Source organism: Schistocerca cancellata, chromosome 1, assembly GCF_023864275.1.
Source record: "Schistocerca cancellata isolate TAMUIC-IGC-003103 chromosome 1, iqSchCanc2.1, whole genome shotgun sequence".
Classification (NCBI taxonomy): Eukaryota; Metazoa; Arthropoda; class Insecta; order Orthoptera; family Acrididae; genus Schistocerca; species Schistocerca cancellata.
The window spans coordinates 451,455,953-451,479,436 of NC_064626.1; the positions used below are offsets into that span (position 1 = coordinate 451,455,953).

At 44.0% G+C, this 23,484-nt stretch overlaps 1 protein-coding gene across 1 annotated transcript in view; it reads left to right on the forward strand.

The window, feature by feature from the left end:
* Positions 1-524: 524 nt before the first annotated feature.
* LOC126182190 (protein enabled homolog) overlaps positions 525-23,484 on the forward strand; it is a 171,990-nt gene continuing 149,030 nt past the window's right edge. Inside the window, exon 1 of the mRNA XM_049924833.1 lies at positions 525-961. Coding sequence (XP_049780790.1) covers positions 525-961 — 437 coding nt within the window. The remainder of the gene's footprint in view (positions 962-23,484) is intronic.

Sequence of the window (23,484 nt, forward strand, 5' to 3'; positions counted from 1 at the left end):
GTGACCATTCTGGCTCAGCAGATCCATCTCATGGCACAAAGTTTGTCCCCCATTGGTGATGCTGAGTTCCAAGATGACATGGCTCGTGTTCACGAAGCTTGTATCGTTCAGGACTAGTTTTGCGGGCAGGAAGATGAACTACGGCGTCTCCCTTGGCCGCCACAGACCTCAGTACTATTGAGCTTTAGCAGGCTACTTTGCAGAGAAATACGTTTGATCGCCATCCACCTCCGTCATCGTTAACTTGCCACTATTTTACAGGAAACGACTGGAAGCCGCTTTGCATGCCAACCGGTATCCTATACTGTATTAGACATGGTAATGTGTTCTGTTTTCGGTGTTTCCATGTTTTAGTCCAACCCTCGTACATCTTCACCGCTACCCGGTATGTTATTTGTTGCATCCCCCCACCCCACCCCCGATACAAAATACAAAGAAACGTTAGCGTTTGGAAAGCGTGTCGCTCTTTTATATTCTGAGTGGAGAAACCCTAGATGCGTAGCATTTATTTCACTCCCTGAGACATGGCGCTGTTTTACGCCTGTGGCCAGAGGCAGGCAGCCCTGTGTGTGGGGGCTAATAGGACGCACCCACGCCACGCCGAGGCAGCCACCTGGCCGCCGCCCCCGCCGCCCCCGCCGCGTCCCCTGGGGACGCATCCATCAGTCCGGCGGCCGGCCGCCGCTGATGACGATAAATGTGCGGCGCTGCGCGGCCCGCTGCCGGCCGGCCCGGCACTCACGACTTGCACAAATCACCCGCCGTGCGCGCCGCCCCCTGCCCCCTCTTGGCCCCCTGCCCCCCTCGCCCGATACTTTGAAATACGTCGCGTAGCACAGCGCGGGCCCGGCGACGCCCACCGACGCGCTTCGCCGCCGACGCCACCGCCGCTTCCTAAATTGATCGGCTGTCCCGCAGTTGCTTCCAGCAGTGGCGCTGCTCGGCACTCCAATTATTCAAAGTACTACACCCATTTTTTTTACTCTCTCGTTGCCACGTGCTGGTGCATTTACCGCAGTGCTCCGCTGGCAACACTAGTACAGTTTCGCACCACTTGCTGAATTCCTACTTCACAAATTGCAAATTGTAATTTCTGGGTTTCTTCGTGGGGAACGTAACGTGGTGCGAGTGTGAATTAGGCCTTTTAGTGAGGTTCTGGGGTTTATGTCGGATATTGTTGTAAATAAACGATTTTTCGATGGATCATCTGCTTCTCATCTTTAGATGGTGATGAGTGTGCGAACGGGGACAGCAGTTATGACAAGACAGTCCTAGGAACAGAAAGCAGCATTCGCTGCCATTATAGTCTCCGTTTTCTTCGTCATCATGGGATAGGCCATAGACGTGTTCCACCTTATCCAGTCACTTTTTGCTTCGTCTTCTACATCTACATCTAAATCTACATCTACATAGACACTCCACAATCCACCTTACGGTGCGTGGCGGTGGGTACCTCGTACCGCAACTAGCATCTTCTCTCCCTGTTCCACTCCCGAACAGAACGAGGGAAAAATGACTGCCTATATGCCTCTGTACGAGCCCTAATCTCTCTTATCTTCGTAGTCTTTCCGCGAAATGTAAGTTGGCGGTAGTAAAATTTTACTGCAGTCAGCCTCAAATGCTGGTTCTCTAAATTTCCTCAGTAGCGCTTCACGAAAAGAACGCCTCCTTTCCTCTAGAGACTCCCACCCGTGTTCCTGAAGCATTTCCGTAACACTCGCGTCTTCCTCCGAAGATTGTACATATTTGTCTGAAATGTAGGACTTGTTTCCGTAGTCTTGAATGTGACATTCTTCGCAGATGTTCGACCCCGTTTTGTCCATTCGAATTGACCTTCTCATTTATATTACACACTATGTCATCAAAAGTATCCGGACACCAATCTGAAAACGACTTACAAGTTCGTGGCGCTCACCATCGGTAATGCCGAAATTCAATATGGTCTTGACCCACCCTTAGCCTTGATGACAGCTTCCACTCTAATAGGCAAACGTTAAATCAGTGCTGGAAGGATTCTTGTGGAATGGCAGCCCATTCTTCACGGAGTGCTGCACTGAGGAGAGGTATCGATGTCGTCGTTCCAAAACATCCTAAATATGTTCTATAGGATTCAGGTCAGGACTCTGTGCAGGCCAGTTCATACCACACCGTCACATGCCGTGCATTATTAACAGCTGTTCGGTCGTGATGAAAGAAGCAATCGCCATCCCCGAATTGGTCTTCAACAGTGGGAAGCAAGAAGGTGCATAAAACATCAATGAAGGCCTGTCCTGTGATAATGCCACGCAAAACAACAACGGGTGCAAACTCTTCCACCACCGCCTCCGAAATTTACTGTTGGCGCTACACAGATGATGTTCTCCGGGCATTCGCCATACCCACACCCTGCCATCGGATCGCCGCATTGTGTACCGTGATTCGACACTCAAAGCAACGTTTTTCCAATATTCAATCGACCAATGTTTACGCTCCTTACACCAAGCGAAGCGTCGTTTGCATTTACCGGCGTGATGTGTGGCTTATGAGCAGCCGCTCGACCATGAAATCTACGTTTTCTCACCTCTCGCCGAACTGTCATAGTACTTGCAGCGGATCCTAATACAGTTTGGAATTCCTGGGTGATGGTCTTGATAGATAGATGTCTGGTTATTACACACTACCACCCTCTTCAACTGTCGGCTGTCCCTGTCAGTCAACAGACAAAGTCGGCCTGTACGCTTTTGTGCTGTACGTGTCCCTTCACGTTTCCACTTCACTATCACATCGGAAACAGTGGACTTAGTGATGTTTAGGAGTGTGGAAATCTCGCGTACAGACGTATGACGCAAGTGACATCCAATCACCTGATCACGTTCGAAGTCCGTGAGTTCCGCGGAGCATCCAATTCTGCTCTCTCACGATGTGTAATGACTACTGAGGTCGCTGATGTGGAGTACATGGCAGTAGGTGGAAGCACAATGCTTGGTGTCCGGATACTTTTGATCACACGGTGTATATCCAAAGCTCTGCTCTTACGTCTTCGTTTCTTAGTCTATCTAATTCTGTGCAGCCCTTCGTTTCTGACACCTGAATTATATTTGATCGCTTTTTAGTAGTTACCAAAGTTTCACTTCCAAGTAGCAATGTGGGTGTCAGCCATTAGCTTGTAAAATTTGGTTTTTGTGTCTGCCATCACTTTTATTTTTGGAATGGATACTTTCATATCATATTCCTAAGAAGTTTGGCTAAGTTTGATACACTTTTGTAGCAAAGTTACACTACCCTGTGCAGCTGCAAGGTCGTCTCCCAAAGGCATTGTATTAAAAAATATGTAATGTGATAATCTCAAGCCAGAATCAATTTGTTGTTTCCATGTTCAGTCGTACCACCAATGTATATATAGAAAAACGTGGGTGAGAAGCTACACCCTTGCCGGATCCTTTGGTTTGTAGATATGTCTTCCTATATAACATGGTTAGTCCTTATTCTTATTTTTGTACCTCTGTATATAGGCTTCGGATCACCTTTACCATGTGCTAAGGACATCCATACATGTTTAGTATGTTCCACAAAATGTTCCTGTCTACACGTCGAAGGTTTTTTCTAAGCCTATAAATGCGACGTGCGTTTCCTTATTGCTCTAACTTTGCTTCTCTATAATTTGTTATTATTTAATAAAGTGAGACATTTTGTACAGTCTCGAAAAGGCGCGAAGACCTGCTTTCGCTGTAACAAAATCACAAAGTTATAAGGCGAAGAAGTAACGAGAGAAACTGTACATTGTGCATTTAGTTTCTAGAGCGCACCTGATGGCCTGTTTTCACAGCCTTGCCAACGTGTATCCTGTTCTCCGAGTCAGGGAGCAAACGATATTTGTACGGAGCACGTTCGTTCGTATTTCTCCACTACAGTTAACATTTACTGTGATCTCAAAAGTCACTATCGCCTAAACACGACGAACAGGTGCTGCGTTGAAAACATCTACTGCAGAGCTCTAGCAAGTCCATCAAGACACAGCATTTCAAGAATACACCGCCTCGTTTTACATTTATAGAATAAAAATCCACTTCAGTTGCCAGTAATTCCTTATTTCGTTCCTTGACCGGTTTCGAAGCATGAAGTTTCATCTTGAGGTGTCTGATCGCGGTCAGTTGACTTCTGAGCCGTCTGCACTAGTCACTCCCGTGTCTTATTGTCCAGGCAGGTGCTATGGCTGCTGGTCCTATGCTACCATGCGTTTCTTTGACGTGTTGCCCCATGACTTACTGGCCCGTCCGCCACGCGTTTATGTTCCAATAATTATTTGGTGGCACCTGGAGACAAAGCTTTATGCTTCGAAACAGGTTGTGAAATAAATCAAGGAATTGCTGACAAAAGAAGCGGATTTTAATTCTATAAATACATTCGTCAGTTGCTGATCTTCGGTTGATCAAATATTTTGAACTCGTTTTATATCCTGAAACCTTAAGAATACACTATATATTTCTGTTCGAGTACATACAAATATCTTTAAACTGTAGTACCCTCTACCAAACTCCACAATACTGCCAGAGGGAAAGCAAATACTGCTCGTATTTAATTAATTTCGAACACGAGGTCACTTACGATACTGACTGAAAATTTAAAAGTCATGTTTTTATGTTAATTATCAAACAATGAAATGAGAGGATTTCGGATTAAGAACAAACAGTACAGAAACACATGGAAAATTCTTTCCTCTTCCTTTTCTTCTTATTCTTCTTCTTCTTCTTCTTCTTCAACTGCTCATAGACCTATGTAAGTGTAGACTACATGTACACACTCGTACATACACCGCAAGCCACAGTACGGTGCTTGGCGGCGGAGCGAAGGGTACCTCGTAGCGCTACTAGTTGTTTACTTTCCTGTTCCACTTGCAGAAAGAGAGAGGGAAAAACGACTATCCATATGCCTTTAGATGAGCTAAAATTTCTCGTATTTTATCTTCATGATCCGTCCACGAAATGTATCTTAGTGGTAGTCGGATCGTTATGCAGTTAGCTTCAGATGTCGGTTCTCTAAATTTCCTCTTCGAAAATAACGTCGTCTTCCCTCCAGGGATTCCGATTTGAGTTCCCGAAGCATTTACGTTGTTCGAACGTACCGGTAACAAATCTAGCAGTCCGCCTCTGAATAGCTTCAATGTCTTCTTTACTCCGGCTTGGTGCGAATCCCAAACACTAGAGCAGTAGTCAAAAATAGATAATATTCTATATCTGGTCTCCTTTACAGATGTACCTCACTTTCCGAACATTCTCCCAATAAATGGAAGTCGTCCACTCGACTTCCTTACCACCATCCTCGCATGCTCATTCCGTTTCATATTGCTTTGCAACGTTACTGCCAGATATTTTAACGACGTTTCTGTGCTAAGCAGGACACTACTAATGCTGCATCCTAACATTACGGGTTTGTTTTCGCTACTTATCAACATTAACGTACGTTTTTCTACATTCAAAGCCAGCTGCTATTCACCACACCGACAAGAAGTCATTTTGCATCAGCCTACAGTCACTCATCTACGACACCTTCCTGTACACCACAGTATCAGCAACAAACAAGCGCAGATTGTTGCCTTTCCTGTGCGCCACATCATTAAGTATATAGAAAATAACAGAGGTAGTAACATTTTGCCTTGGCACTTCTGTCGATACCTTTGCCTCCAACGAACACTCGCCATCTAGGACAACATACTGGGTTTCATTACTCAAGAAGTCTTTGAGCCGCTCACATATCTAGGAACCTATTCAACAACCTCGTACCTTCGATAATAGTTTGTATTGGAGTTCCGTGTTATTGCTTCTCGGAAATCTAGAAATATGAAATCTGCCTGTTGCCCTTGATTCACAGTTCGCAGTATATGATGCGAGAGAATGGCAAACCGAGTTTCACACGAGCGCTGCTTTCTAAAGCCGTGCTGGTTCGTGGCCATGAGCTCTTCTGTCTCTAGGGCGTTTATTATACACGAACTCAGAACATGTTCTAGAATTCTCATAAAGGGTTATCTCGTCCATTCACAATTTGCCTGGGTTGTACTTAATTTTTTAGTTCTGTGACGGAATATCCTTCGTATCACAATGTACGACACAGGTTCTGGGGAAACAGAGCCGTGTGCGTAATCTGTCAGTAAACCGCACAAATTTCATTGTCTGTATATTTGTATTTTAGCTGAACGTGTGTTTTGTCACTGAGGCTGAGGTGAAGAACAGATCCACCACTTTTATAGCCAAGGAAATTTTAAAAAAATGCATTAGAAACGTAAGGTCTACGTAACTCATGGGCGCGACAGCGCATCAAAGCGATAAAATCGTCCTAAAACTAAAACTACCAACTGTCAAATGTACTAAGAAGTGATCTGGAGGCAATGAATACCGAGAAATTTCATTCTGGTAGCGAAAAGTGTTTGAAGAAGAAAAGATTGCCTTTTTAAACATTAAAAGGTCAGGAAGAAACGTTCCTGAAGTAGTGTGAAACGTACCGGACACGACATTAAAATGTAGGTAGAAGCAAAGAAAGGTAGGGAAACTATACAAAAGATAAAGGTTCAACGTGTTGTCGTCGTATGAAACAACGTGCTTTTTAACGAAGTCAGAATTAAGTGTACAGACAAGTTTCCTGTCCTCGTCCAACGCTAATTCTGCATTTAAACCCTAAAAGTACAACAGTTAAAAGACGCACAAAACAAAGTTTACACGATTCACAGGCGAATGTTTTAGTCGATTTTTCCTTCAAATCTGATGTTTGCCGGTTTCAGGATGCTGGATTTTCAGATTCGAATCCGATAATTCGAGCAGTGCCATCTATGCTGACTGAGAAATATTATTATTCCCTTACACATCAGGTATTTCCCGACATTCACGCGGTCGGATGGTTGAAGGCATTAACTTCAGTCACTTCCAGGAGTAACTTTTTATAGAGTGCACACTGGAGGAAAACGCTGAACAATGATGGTATTGTAAGGTGAAATCTTGAAACCTCCTGAACTACGAACAGTTCCTACGTTCTTGCCTAAACGAAACACTGTTCATGCTAACTGAGTAAACTGAACACGACTCACATTCCAATTAGAAGTCAGTTAAGGATCTCTGTAATTTCCTCATTGTAGTTCAGTTGCGAAGCACAGTAGAATTGTAAGCGCACAAATTCGAATCTTGATATACCTACACTCCTTCAATACCTCAGTAAATTAAATTTGTTTCCGCATGCAGAGCGGAAGATTCATTCTGGGAATCGTGTACCTCGTAATAGAAATGCGTCCAGTCTTTCCTAAGCAGTAAAAAGTGTACCGCAGTTCGATCCGCTCTTTTCTCTCTTCTTTTTTAATTAAACTTTTAAGGTTGCGGCGACGAGGAACACCTGCTCCAAATTTGCTGGGAAATTGCGCCGTCCTTGAGATAGAATCCAGTTGGTTGTAGTAATGAAAAAGAAGAGCGGTAGTTCTAAATTAGTACAGTAGAGAGGAATCGTAGCCTTAGTTCTCCGGTGAGTGCGTCGGCGTAGCCCCGGTAACGGCGCTCAGCGGGGGTGGCGCCGAGGTGACAGCAGCCCCGCTGTGACGTATGACGCGCGGCAGGACACTGGTAGCAGTAGCAGCTGGCGGTGCCATGACCAGCCGCTGATTGACGGGCCGTCTGGCTGTAGGCACGCCCTCCCTCCAGCTGGCGCACCAGACAGTTCTCTCTAGTGGTACCAGATCGATATCCTACCACTCTTCTACGAGTTATGCAACACTTTTTTCTCGGACAATTTCGATTGAAAAAATGTGGAATGTGTTGTCGGCCATCGTGGAACATTCCCGCTTCAGCCCCTGTAGTTTAATTAAGTTCTGTTCGGTGTGGCGCTATACGTAACCTTCAAAATGGCGTCCATAAAGAATATCCATTGAGTTTCTTTTGGTGGAGAATCAGAGCATCCCAGATATTCATAAGCGCTTGCAGATTATCTACGGAGTCGTGCCAGAAAACACGTAAAAGTGTGGTGAGTGGTTGGAAGAGGCCTCTGCCATCATCGCAACAAGGTCGCTCAAACCTTTCCGGTCACCAGCGTGCCAGCAAGCCGCACACTGCTGTGACTCCGCAATTTTGGAACGTGCGGACACTCTCGTTCGAATTCATCGATGGCTCACTATTAAACACCTTGCTGCTCAACTGGACGTCTCTGTTGGTAGTGCTTACACACTTGTCCACCAGCTGGACTATTGAAAGTCGCGTTCCCGCTGGGTTCTTCATCGCGAAACAGGAGACCATGAAGAGCGACGAAGGACCATCTGTGCGGAAATACTTGAGCTTTAGGAGGGTGAGTGTGACGATTCATCATCTCGAACCGGAAGCAAAACAGCAACCCATGACACCCCGGGACACTGAAGGGCTGAAGGGGTTTTTCCATTTGGTGCCCTTACTCATGGTGCAGCAATCATCTCTGAAGTGTACTGTCCTACTGTCAGGGAACTGAAGATACGACTTGAGTGTGTTCGTCGCCACAAGAATGCAAATGAACTTCTCCTTTTCCATGACAGCGCAAGGCGCCACACAAGTCTGCGCACCCGATACGACCTTACAAAACTTAATTGGACTGTTCTTCCTCGTCCGCCACACAGCTCGAATCTCGCACCTTCGATTTCCAACTATTTGGCCCAACGTAGGATGCATTTCGTTGGATGCAGTACTTAGAAGAGGTTATTGATGCAGCAAGGCGTTCGCTCCGACTTCGATATGTGGACATACAGGATCTCCCAGTAAGGTGACGTAAGCCCGTCGCATTGAACGGCGGTTATGTTGAAAAATACGATTTTATAGTGAAAAGAGTGAGGAATAATATGGTGTGTAGGAATTCTGAGCAAAACAAACCTGCATCCAGAAAGAAACTGTAGAGTGCTATCTGGATCGTCGTAGCGGAGAAGTATGATGAACCTGTGCAGAGTCTGAGTGGAAGTGGATTAAGAATTGGATACTACTAATACTTCCACTGATTAGCCAAAGCATTATGACCACCTGATTAGTAATATGTCAGTCCAGCTATAGAACGAAATAAAACAGTGACTGTGTGGCATAGATTCGACAAGTCCATGGTAGGTTTCCGGAGATGTGTGGTACCAGATGTCTACGCAAAGAATACGCAGTTCTCGTCAATTAATTGGCGATGGTTTGAGCGCTTGTAGTTGGCACCCAGTAGAACCCCAGATGTGTTCTATCATGGTCAGATCAGGCTGAATGGCGTGCTAAATTCACTGCCATGCCCCTCAAACCACTGAAGCCCCATTTTGGCCTTTTGATACCGGCAATCATCCTACTGGAAGATGCCATTGGCGTCGGGGAGGGCAACAAGCGTGAAGGGATGCAGGTGATCCTCTATAATAAAAGCAGTCCAGAGCTGGCATGGTGCCTTCTGTTACCACCACAGGTCCCATCTAAGCCCAAGTAAACGTATAGTATTGTCTGCGTCTGTCGCCAGGTGCCTGTTACGAGAAAATGTTCCCATGGATAACGGTGTACGCATACACTGGCATCGATCTGTTGTTACAAGCAACGTCATTAATAGGAATAGGTGATACGTTTCTATACATCACGGTCCACCCTCGGTGATCCTGTGTCCATTGCAGTCGTTGCATGGAAGTCCATGCGCCGGAGATGTGAGGCCTGCGTCATGGATCGTTATTTCGACCACCTTCTTTGATGACGATCGTTGGCCAGTTTTTGTTCTTATTTCTTCGTTTCTGCCCTGCTAAGTATGATAAACATGTTTTCTATCCCTGTTCGTTTCCATACTTTCTTGTGTTTTGTGTCGTCACTAACGTTCCAGGAAAGCGTTTGCGACTATGCATTGCTAAGTGATTTTCCATAGCCTAGGCGTAATCTGTCTGAAAGTTTTTACCGCTCTGCTGAAACACCTTGTCGATGCCTTCTCCCTCTTCCATATGACCTTGACAATACTTAATTTTCCTGAGTGTCTTCGCGCTATTCCCATCAGCTAACTCATTTCTCTACTTCGGATGCTGCATGGAGGCATTTATTCATAAATTTTGTTACATCTTTAACGGTTTGCTTGACTTAACAGATCCATATTTCTTATTTTTCTCCCTATCTCCTGCCATTCTGTTGACAGTTTTGTCTCAAACAAAGCAGTAAATGAGCAGTCTGATATGGGAAATGCATTTCTCATTTCTAGACCATCCTTTTATGTTATTACATTATCAATTGAAATGGTTTCAATAGAATGGAGTCCTTGTTTCCTTTTAATACCAAGATCGAGACTCAGTGGCTGCAGAATATCTACAAACTCTTTCTGTCGTCTTCTTCATTTCTGTATAAGCGTTACCGCTGACATCTTTCATAATAAGTAGAGTGCAGCACTGTACAAAAGTAAATAATGGATTGTGAGAAAACAGATAAGATATATGGTAACTGAATCTACGTGTAATAACAAATGCTGAACTTGCGATGATATTTTGTGGTCACAGTCATACGACTACTTTGATAGGGTCCTCCACGATTTCCTCTCGAATACCAACTTCTCCAACTGACCGTAGCCCATGTAGCCTGCGTACTCCATTACTTGGTGTTCGATGAAAAGAAGGCTCAAGTTTAAGATGCCCATCTGGAATAATCAACGTGCAAAGTAATGACGAATGGTGAGATGCGTCTGAAGTTCTTTGGGGCTACAGGTTCTGCGATAAAACTACTATAGAACGCAATTCAATTGAAGAGGAATCGTAAGGCAATTACAGAAGCTGCACAGACAAACATACGTAGAAGGAAAGACTGCGAAGAAAGGCTTTCAGAAAAAATACTCAAGTCATCGAGGAAAAAAGGATATACAAAAAATTCAGAGAAATTCAGAAATACAGAAATGTAGGACATTAGGTAATGAAATAAAAATGATATTTCACTTTTGATAATGAAAGCAAGACTTGAGAAAATCAAGAAACGTTCATAGGATTTGTCGACACGGAAAGAGCGTTCGACAACGTAAAAATTCTCAGAAAAATAACAGTAAGCTATGGGAAAAGAGAGACGAAGAACGAAGTGCTCAGATTAGAAAGTATATGATATCTATAACATAATCTACATATCGAAGAAACAATGACGGAATCAGGAGTAGGATTAAAATTTAGGACGGAAGTATGACAATATTCGTCGACAACATTTCTATACTCAGTGAAAATGAGGAAGAATTGTAGGGCCTGTTGAGTGGAATGAACAGTCTAATGGACACACATTATGGTTTTCGAGTAAACCGTAGAACGACGAAAGAAATGTAGAGTTGCCGTAATGAGGTAAACTTAACATAAAAATTGGTCACCTCGAAGTAGACGAGGGAATTTTGCAACCCTGGAGGCAAAAAACACTTGACGGAAAATCCAGACATAAACATGAGATCAGCACAGGCGAAAAGAGCATTTCTGACGAAAAATTTTTTGACAACATACTTCTGGAACACAGCATTGCATGGTAGTGAAACATGGACTGCCGGGAAAAAAGGAAAGCAAGAGAGTCGAAGCGTTTGAATTGTGGTGCTACGGAAGAGTGTTGAAAATCAGGTGAACTAATAAGATATGGAACGATGAGATTCTATGCAGAATCGACAAAGAAAGTACCTACAGGGCAACGGGACATGCAATCAGTATCCATGGATATGACACGATGATTCCAACCAAAACAGTTTGGTAAACTAGGGTTGTAAAATGCATACTTTATGAACTATGAGTACTTTTTCATCTTAGATAAGGTGCAACAAATCTCTTCTAGTGCAAGTTCTTTGCTTTTCGTATCCTCAGAGGTTAGTAGCGTGGACCAAAACAAGAAAGAAACTCCGGTAGACATGACTCTAAAGCGCATACATTAAGAGCTATGAGCACATGTTCATCTACTGAACGAGCCCCCGTAGCTCTTAAGGTATGGATTTTAGAGACCATTGTTATTAGACGTTTTTGCTTCGAATGATCGTTGCTCTCACATCCCTGAATATTAACCGTTCCTTCTGTGACGTCCTGTACGGTACAGGACCATCCACTAGCAGAGATACAGAGTTTCTGATGTTACCCATCTGGCCATTTACGTATATATTCAATACTATAATGATCCCTTAACACTCCCTTGGGGCATACCCAAAGATTTGTGTATTAAGAATTGCCATGCTGTGTTCTATTTGTTACGATCTTTTCAGTCACAAATTTACGTAATATTCCCGACGTGCGTGTTTAGTTCGTCTGGCACGGAAATGTAATGAATAATTGTTATATACACGCATGAAAGTGTGGACGTATTCTTATCCCCACTGCTTCGGCCAGTAGCTTCTGCACACGTTGTAGAAGACTTCGCAGGAAGTTGTCCGGTCCACTTCCCAGCACGTGTCCCGTCCAGCCCAGCGACGGCGGCTAAGAACGCTCCTGGCCGGCCGCATATCCTGTTTACTCCCCGGTGGCAGCGCGCCGCACAGCCCAGGGCAGATTAGTTTTAGGGGCAGCGCGCGCAGGAGGGCCCATTTTCGAGACCAAAACTGAATTTCGCCAGGGAGGCGGATATTGTTTTCAGCAATGGCCGCCGGCGCGAAGATTTCATTAGTGCGCCTCTGGCAGCGGCGCCCCGGGTGGCCAACCCGCCACGAAGCGCCGTGGCTTGGATGGCGGTAATGGCGCGCAGCCACACACCAGCCCCACGCTCGTTTGGCCCCGAGAGCGGCGGTCCCTGGCAGCGCGGCAAGCCCGCGTAGCAAGCCGGCGTCGGCTCCGAGAATCCGCTAGGGGAAGACCACGGGGAGCTCGTCTGTAATGAAGAATTATGCTAAGTGTTTCCAACTGCTGAACTGAGAGGAGAGACGTTGAAGGGAAGGATTTAAATTTATTTTTCCTAGAAAGTAGTAGTTATCATTGCGATTTCCTCTAACCGTGCATTGATGTACACCCCTTCTCTGCAAACCACTATACATGGAGAGGGTACGCAGCATTCTACCGCATGTTAGGGTATCTTTCCGTTCTAATCGTGTGAAAGATTACCGCCATCCAAAAGTCAAGAAAGAGGGCATCAGCCTAAGCATCTTTCCATATGGCTTTCTGGATATCTGGACAAAGAGGACGAGCTCTGTTTCGCAGGATATCTCTTTACGGAATGCTTTCTGGTTGCGTGATTTAGAAGCGTCACATTGTTGAGTACAGAACATGGTCCACCCTATTCCCTCTAGTAGACCGCTGTCGTGTTTTCCGATTCATTTTTCATGCCATCTCGTCGCCTGCTCACTCTATAGTTTAATTGCGGTGATTAATTTAACCCAGTATAATACATATGTTCCCGCTCTGTGTTGTCGGTAAAGCTGTGATGATGGGTCGTGGATAGTGCCTGGATAGCTCCGTCTGTTGAGCATTTCCCCGCAACAGAAAAAGTTCCCTGGCTCGAGTCGCGATCCGGGCCAGTACTTAAATGAGCCACGAGGTTTCCCCCGTGTCCGTTTTGTGTCCTTGTTGTTGTGTGCTACGGTGGCGCACCACATGTCGGCCGTGTGTTATCGTAAGTAAGTACATAGCGTGACTTGTGCTAAACCTTTAGGAGAGGCCTGAGGTCGTGCAGCGTGCGCTGGAGCAGACACTCACGCACTCACACAGTATAGTGTGTCGGCGAGGCCCACCGTGGCCACGGTGACAATCAGAGCGCAGCTGCTTGTTGCCCTGCGAGATGTTTGTCGCCCGCCGGACTGCAACATTTAGCGTGATTGACCGAGGCCTTCCCGAGCACGGCGAGTGCTGCGCATCGAAGCCTACTGGCCTCTGCTTCGCTACAAACTTTATTAGCCGGCTGTCAGACTGACATGTCTCACTAGGAGCCCGTTGAACGCGAAGTCGCAGGTTTAGTCTTTAGTAAGGCTCATTTGAAAGTGTTGTGTTGGCAACTATGACAATAGATTATTCGCTGCTAATGACGCATCAAGTGCATTAGGAGGGTGACAGAAAACGAGTGTAGGAGGAGCAGAGATCTACCTTCTTCGTAGGTATTACACTTTCCCAAATGGACATCTGTGCAGGACGTTCAGCTACGTATCCACTTCTAAAGAAGGCATGTACAATCATAATGGTGTCATGGGTTGATGAGTACTGATGAAATGTAATGGCATGCTACCGAATGCGAAACAATCTGCAGGGGAGCTTGTCGTGAAACTGGCTGTCCTTTAAGGAGTAGCTGCAGAGAGTCCGATAACATGTTTTATAAGCACGAAAAAATCATCCAGAGGCTGAATTTGTCCAGTGGTTCCGTGTGGTATGAACTAAAATGTCACAAACTTTTCAGGAGTGATAGTTTGCTCTAAAGGAGTACGATTATTAAACGCATGCCAGTAATCAAGCAAACGCAAGTTATTTTGATCAGCTACTAGCCAAAAGCAGTACTTATGCCATAGTTGTAGTTTAAGTCAATTTTCGCACTCTTACTTGCTATGACGTAAATATTCCTTACTGCCTTGTAGGGTCACACACATGAGAAAGAATCGTAGAGGGAAGAGTAACTCCAGCTTCTGGTGCAGCAGAATAAATAACTTTGCAGCCAATTTACCATCCAGATTAACAATCGGCGTAATCGTTTACGAATGAGTTGAGCCACCGATGATAGTTGATCTCGATACAACTCTCTTGGTACCCGTAATTTTCAGGTTTCCTTTCATAAGCAGTTTCTCTTCGAATCCCGATTGAGCGGAGTTGAGAACGAATTCCTTGCTGAATGGTAGGATAAGTTTGTTTACCTCAGCTACAAATTTTCGGGCCGCTCAAATCACTGTAATCTGTGTCACGTTCAATTTTAATGTGCATAGCGTAATTGGCTATTATGACGCACATCGTGTAAATTGTACCAACCATCCCTGAAAAACGAAAACATCAGTTTTGTGACAACTGCACCTTGTCCTCGTTTGAATATCCGTAGTTTTTCATATGCACTACACGGTCATAATTCTGCGTTGTTATTCGAAATCTTTTCATAATTGAAACTTCCTTCCTGTGTCATATCAGCGCACACTCCGCTGCAGAGTGAAAATCTCATTCTTTTCATAATTGTTTCTTTTACTACGCTGCGATGATTTTCCATGTACATAATTATTTTGAATACCCGCTCCTTGAGAACTACTGTTATTTACTACGTTTCACTGGAGACAAGGATGATGAACTACACGGCTCGATTCCTGTTTGAATATTATTTTCACTTGCTAAGCAAGTATCGTTATCTCTCTGCTCCTCGTCTTCATCGTCCGCACAGTCGAGCATATACGACACCACACATTCTAGTGACTCATCTTGCAAACACGCCAATATTTCATCTGCCACTACGTTCTCACTGTGCGAAATTCCTTGGGTTCCTTTGTGATGAAACGTGAACTTCGGTAAACGTTGTTGTGGATATAATGCAATTTTTGTTTATTGTTGCTACTGCTCTGCCTTGTGTCAGCACCACTAGAAATGTATTAGTGTTGTGAGTTACTTGTCAGTAAACAGCTCAGCTACGCTATGTAGCCTCAAGCTGCTCACCATTGAATACCTCCATTCCCGCCTCCTCTTGCCGTTAACAGCTAGTATTATAGCTGCATGGTGCACAATTTGTGGAGCGTGAATGCCGTGAACGTCCTTAGCATTTTGCGACATTGCACTCGAGGGCTTGCTTGTGAAAGATCTCAACTGTGCTATAGCCGTGAGGGCGCCTATCACTTGAGACCAACCATCCTTTTCCCGGGGTATGTTGTAAGAACGAAGCGAGGAAGATGAGCTTAATGTTCTGCCGCCGGCGAGGTCGTTACGGATGGAGCAACACATTCGAGCTGGACGAGGTTGAAGATAGAAATCGGTTATGGCCTATTTAAACATATCTATTCAAGTGCATGCTTAAAATGGTATGGGGAGGGCACCAGAAAAATCTACATTTGGACAACCAGAATACTGCAGCAAGCGACTCAGAGAGCGACACTATATATATTGGCTCCCACAACCAGTGACTCCACATAAACGCACCAACAAGTAGAGGTCTAACTACAACGACACGTCACATCATGTCGCGTGACCCGGTGGTTCCGGAGTGGGATAAAACTGCCCGCACAGTGACACCAAGCCAGTATTGTTTTTGTTCTATAGCATATAGGGCGTGACTGTTCAAATGTGTGTGAAATCTTATGGGACTCAACTGCTAAGGTAATCGTCCCTAAGCTTACACACTAATTAACCTAAATTATCGTAAGGACAAACACACACACACACACACACACACACACACACACACACACACACACACACACACACACACACATACACACCCTTGCCCGAGGGAGGACTCGAACCTTCGCCGGGACCAGCCACACAGTCCATGACTGCAGCGCCCTAGATCGCTTGGCTAATCCCGCGTGGCGGCGTGACTGTACTCCTGTTGACGGCCTAAACTGTGAGGTTGGACTGCTTGGCGTCTGAAACCTCGTGCATATCTTATAGCAGTACAACGAGCTTGCTCTTTACTCTCAGATTTCCAGTGTTTTGTAGTGCTAATTCTTTACATAACCGCAATCAGACAGAAGTTTGTGTTCGTCGCCGAACTTTAAACCTGTACTGAATTGGTAGCTAGCCACTTTGTCTAAATAGAATGAACCGAGTCACCATTCCCCCATGTGCTTTATTAACTTAAAGCAACTCCACTATCAGGGTCCTGATACCAGTGACGAGATTTGCTGATGAATTTGCTGAATGAAGTGAAGTAGTATTGCATGATCTGTTGAATGGAACGCATAGTTTATCAGTACAGAATATGGCCTGAGGGTAAATAGAAGAAAGACTAAAGTAGTGAAGACAGCAGAAATGGAATCAACGTTAAACTTAATTTCAAAATTGGCGCCCATGAATTAGACGAAGTTAAGGAGTTTTTCTAGTTTGGAAGCAAAGTAGCAAGTGACGCATGAAGCAAGGACGACGTAAGAAGCGGATTAGTACAGGCAAAGAGGACATTCCTGGCCACAAGAAGTGTACGTGTATCAAGCAATGACCTTTCTTCCTCCCTTTCGTTGTCATATTAATTGAGATACGTTCGAAGCACTGCATTACATGGTAATCAGCAGCGGACCCGGACAAATTAAAGAAGAGAATCGAACTGTTTGGCATGCGGTGCTACAGAAGAATTTTGAAAATTAGGAGAGCTGATAAGGAATGGTTCTCCGCAGAAGCGGCGAAGAAAACAAATTAAAAATGAAGAAGGGACAGGACGTTAGAGCATGTGCTACGATATCAGGAAGCAGTTCCTTAGTACTAGAGAGAGCCTTAGATGGTAAGGACTGAGGTTGGACTATGTCAAATAAATGAGGACATCAGCTGGAAATGCTATTCTGAGATGAAAAGTTTGGCACAAAAAAATGTTCAAATGTGTGTGAACTGCTAAGGGTCCAATCTGCTGAGATCATCGGTCCCCAGACTACTTAAACTAACTTTAACTTACTCTGAGAACAAGACAAGTACCCATGCCCGAGGGAGGACTCGAACCTCTGGCGGGAACGGCCGTCCAATCCGTGACATGGCACCTCAAACCACGCGGCCACACCGCACTGCTGGCACAAAAGAGGAATTGGTTCTGGGCCACGTCAATTTAGTCGGAGGACCCATTGGAGTTGCTCGAAGGTTTAAAGACTAAGTGCCACATATGAATCCAAAGGTCTCGGATTCGATCACCTGTTAGTTCTCAGGTTTTTATCTCTCGTTGGTCACATCTTTCATCTCTTGCAATCTTTGTTAATGTGAAAAATGCAGTGTACCACGGCCTTCTGTTTTCTATGTTTTCTGTGTTTGTCGATTACAACTAGCTGGATAACTCAGAAAGTCGGCGGACGGCAATATGATACCGTGCCTAGTACAACACCTTGGGGTTCAAAACAATCTCCAGGCTGAGATCAGCTTTATCTTTTTATGAAGGGACGTATAGCACACACCACTGTGAGCTATCCCGACCTTAGAATCACTACTTCTGTCATCCAAGTGTCTCCCTGTTGGCCTCACCTGCTGGCCGCTCACCTACGGAGAACTGCTGAATCCATTAAAAGCACTGGAATGTAATAACAGCTGTAGTGTTCTGAAATTATAAACGGATACATGAGTTTCCAAAAATGAAGAAACCGCAGAAAGAATGCTTAATCGACGAACTTTCATTCTGCCCACGATAAAATGTTATGAATTAACAACTGTTGTGCGGTTTCATTATTTTTCAAAATGGACTTGTACAGTTGCGGCTGCCCCGTAAGAACTCTTTCTGGGTACGTCAGGGACAGCGAAGTGTGGCGTCAGACGTGGAAACGTATTCCGACAGAGTGATGGGTAAGGCGTCAGATCAGCGGGATATATGACAACTTTTCAGTTGCCACTATACACGATGATTTTGATAAATGGTTATCGACAGCAGGAAATGGTTTCTGAGAGCGAAAGGAGCAAAATAATGTCATATGGACGTATGGTCAGAAATACGTTCCAAGAGAGATAAACCTACTTGTAGATGAAGACAAAAGATCTTCGGCAGTGCCCTCGGTATCAGAACAAGACAGGTGGCTTGCCAGAACGGAGTAGGCCAGATGAACAGTTGCAATACTCTTCCTTAACAACTGGAGCTGTCCGAATCATATACAATACATACTATGGACTTCTCTCCGTGGCGACGGTTTTGACACTGCTTTGTCACACAGGCCACCACGGTGTTGTGATAACTGTAACATATCCTATTCACAGGTGAACCATGGTGTCGTCAGTCTTCGCAACACGTACGTCTGGGCTACGGAGACTCTCCATTGAACAATGGCAGCAAACCATCAGAAAATATGTGAGAAGTCACATAACTGACGTCCAGTCATCCTTCTAAAAGCGAAGCTTATCTGCACTTCCTTGGGTGACCTTGCTCCCCTGCTGAAAGAGGTGTCTTTGGCGGTATGAAGCGTAATAACGCTACTCTATGATGGAGCCCCAGCTCTCTGCGTTCTTCAGTGTGGAGCTAAATCATTAGTAGGCGTAAAACACTTGCATCGTGTGCTCTCACGTGTGTTTGCAGTCATTGAAACCTACACTGGCAAAAGTTTCTTATCTTCATCAGCGGAACGCATTTCCGACCGTATGTCCACATTACCTTTTTGTCCTTTATTCTTACACGGATCGGTTCCAGCAGTTGGTCTCCGTTTAGCAAAAGCACCCTGCAGGCAAGCTGTGTACTTAAAGTATATTCAGATTTTGTATCTTCTGGTTCAAAATGAGACAACTGTCCCTCCGTAACCTATGCTTTACATCTATTTATAGTACATTTATACATTCTTTGAAGTTCAAGCGGAATATGTCTGATATTCAGGAAGCTTGAAAATAGTAAACATTTCTCGTCGACCGAGGATAAAGCTAATGCCCTTCAGATCCTAACTGAAAAACGTATGGTATGCCATCCATTTGGTAGAGAAGCGCTTTTAGCTTTATACCACGTCAAAAGGGCAGGACGTTTACAGTCTATAAAAGAGATTCATTAATGATCACCTAGCACAAGCGTGTTTTAGCGAGGGTTCGTTCGAACATTCCAGGCGGATATATTTCCGCGTAGGCTTGTCCCTGCAGACGTATTATTGGGAGCAACAGAAAGATATATAATTTTTGTTAATAATGAACTTATCTATAAAAAGTTTTCATTTAATGGTATTCACGTTTAGAAACATCGTATCTCTAATCCGTGATTTGCTACATGCGTGACTCACCCTAACTACATATAAAGGTTGTGAGTACTAAAGCTTTTATTTTTATTTCAGTACTCTGTCACGTTGTTCAAGACACAATTATGATAATAATTAACAAACAATGCTTCCAGAACGAAATTTTCACTCTGCAGCGGAGTGTGCGCCGATATGAAACTTCCTGGCAGATCAAAACCGTGTGCCGGACCGAGACTGAAACTCGAGGTTCGGAGTTCGAGTCTTGGTCAGGCACACAGTTTTAATCTGGCAGGAATTTTCATCAAACAATGCTGTTTGCTCGACAATTCTTATTCAGATTCCCACTTCTCCATAACTCTTTTTCATTTTAGCTCTTGTTAGAATATCTGGCTACGTGATTTGTTATTTCAGTCTATAACTTAATTCCCTACCAAATAATTCCAGTATGACAAGTGTAGTGGTATCACCTCTCCCTTCAGGTATAATAGTGGATGTTTACATTTGTCGAAAATATAGTCCAAAAAACTTAATCGTTGTGTGTACCGCACGTGAACCCAACGACCGTACAGCATAAATAGGTATTGCACCTGTGGCAACTGATTTTCATCATTGTCATAATACACTAGAAGACGCATATAATGGTTTCGCGCTCGCTTTGCCGTGCTCTTCCTCCGCGATTGCTGCCCCCTCCCCCCAGTTGAGCACCGACGACCCCGAGACGCGCGCTCCCCACCACGTTTCCCCCTCTCACCCCGCCGAAGCCACCGCAGACGTCCGCTGCACTCTGGCCCTATTTATTAGATTCCAGAAAGAGTAATTAAAATTCCGTTAATTACCTGGTGGCGAAAAAGGGTCTGAAACTTTTCCCCTCGCCTTCTTTTAATTTCCGCGCCCTCGATTACGGACTCCGAGGCAAGATGCGTCTCCAGGCCAGCCGGGGCCTTGCAGCCTTCGCTGGTCGATTTCATCAACCGGCTTTGTTACAGGAAATACTTGTTCATTATATTTTCTTTCATAATGAATTCAGCTCAGAATTTTTCATCCACTTCTTGTCGTAGTCACAGATCGGGAAGTTCGATGCTGTGAAAGGAATTGGCAACACAAAAGTATCTGACCCTCTCAACTGAAAGATCTAATTATCTTGCGGACAATATGAAATCATGATATCCAAAGAAGTAATTATGAGTGCTTCAAGATTGGGAAAAATCTATTGAGGTACAGTAATGTCACTTCTTCTCGAAGAATAAGTTTTCACTTCCCGTGAGACAGTCATCGATAATCCAAGAATATGCAGTAGATTGATCGATAATGTAGCCTCTACATTCTCTTATCTTTAGAGAAATTCTGACACACACTGGTTTCCCAGATGTGTAATTTATTTATTTTAGAAGCACAGTGTGTTTCGGCAAGACATGATCCCATTATGGAATTATGCAAACAAAGAAATCACGGATCATTACTTCGCATATTAACATGCATGTAAGATGTCTATGATGTCCATGTTGTATTACGTACCTTAAATATATTACGCCATTAAACACAGTCAACAATATGTGAGCTGCAAAACTGCATTGTCAGACGTATAAGATTCTCCATTTTACATATAACATCACTTGGCGATAGTAACTGCTAGTGGTGCTTAAGACTCACAAGTAACTCTCATTACTTAACAACGAAAGTCAGTTGTGACTCACCTGTCAGAGCGAGTAATACCTTGTTACGTATAAATAAATACAACAAACGGCACAGCCGTTGATACAAAGATCTTTGAACATCTGTGTTGATAAAGCTCGTGGACTCAGTGGAGATCCAGATCACATATCCAAATGTCTCATTTTCTGTCTCCTAGGATTTCAATCTGTTACTTGACATTTCTTTCACGTCTCTGAGTTTGTTCATATGAAAAATGCCGAGTTGGACCGGGGGTCGGAATCCACCTGAAGCTGTAGGGCCCACTTCAGCTGGATGAATATGTCAGTTCAAAGGTCAGAGGAAGGCAACGACATATCGCCTCCAGCAAGACCGTTCGTAGTAAAGGACTGTGGTGTTTAAAACAATCTTTTGCCTGTTTTAATTTTTTTACCTTAATATCTATGTTAAAGCAGTAATTAACACTCTTTCGAACTTTTACCATGCTGCAGGAGAAAAACAAGTCTGCAACTTTTTTTCTAACATAAATAAATCTTTGTAGCTCCGTCATAAGTTGCATGAAGATATATCTTTTTTTATTTCGTTATTATGACTGGTTTCGGACATCCATGTCCATTTGCAGACCATCCGTATCGTAAGTGTATACAGGAGAAAGCTTATGTACAAAAATTGCACCTGCAGTAACGATCTAAAGCGGCACTATGTCCGACTCAAAAGCAGTAAACAGACCACGTAGGACAGACATTGAAGAATTCAGTGCAATTTATGAAGCAGCTATAACCATTTATTCCAGTTAAATACGCTCTTACAAATATGTTACAATGATGTATTTATTACGATTTGCCAGACTATGATAATACCGACTGGTAGCTCATCCTTCGTAAGCAACTTTTAGCAACCAACTGACTACCCGTCACTAATGCTTCATCCACGTTCCAGGTTGCCTTCACTGTATAAATTATAAGCTGCAAACGATAACTACAAAAAAATACTCCCACTGCGGTATTGTTATTAAAGGACATGCCAGATTCTTGTCGAAAAATGTCGCTAAGGCTGACCGAGAAATGCCAATAGCACACTTCCCTCTTTTCGTTTCTGGGTTCACACAGTGTGTCATCATCTCTCGTCATACTGTTGCACTGTGGCTTCACAAAAGATAATCCATAGTCTCTTGATGGAGTCTTCGCGATGATTTTGATTTTGAAGCAGTGTTTGAAGCTTTAGCTCAACCTTCTCAATGGGAATATGTTATACTATTTCAATGTTTTTAAGTAACACTCAGGAAATTAAATTTAAAATTTAACCGACCAGCATGCTGCACTGTACCGACTGTCAGTATCACTGATAATGCACATGTGAATAAAAATACTGATGTTTCTTTTGCTGTGGAATAAGATGATGTAAATGTACAGATTAGTTTCACCTTTTTTGACTGTGGTCACTTTGATGTAAATGCATAGATTGTTTACGGTGGTCATTCATGACAGACTGGTGCAAGGATCTGGATATTCAAATGTACGTGAATTCCTAAGGGACCAAACTGCTGAGGTCATCGGTCCCTAGACTTACACACTATTTAAACCAACTTATACTAAGAACAACACACACATCCATGCCCGAGGGAGGACTCGAACCTCCGACGGGAGTGGCAGCGCAATCAGTGACATGGCGCCTCTAACCGCGCGGCCATTCCATGCGGCTGATCTGGATGTCTTCATCACAGACTTAGTTGATCTTGTCGACTCGTTACTCACTTCGTGGAAACTTCAGCTCGGCCTGACTTAAAATCAACTGTTCCACATAGTTTGGTAGTATGTTCTTGGACGCGATAAAATTTAGCATATTATTTCGGGGCAATAATAACGCAGTATTTCATATTCCTCGAAGCTTCGTATCGGCGCGCCCGCATCATCCGTTCAAAGTAAAAATAGGGAAATTTCAAGTTCGCCGTAGGAACTGATTAGTAATCAAATTTTACGACATATGCTTCAAATGAAACGTAGCATGAGAACGTATAGAAACTAAAATTTCCGGTAACGTAAGACTTTACACGAGTTTTTTACATCGTACGTTCCACATTCTCACTTTGCAGTTTGCATTTGACTTCGTCTGGGTGGTGGAAAATTCGTAACTGAAAGAAGATCCAGAGAGAAGGTTACCCATCACCAAAAC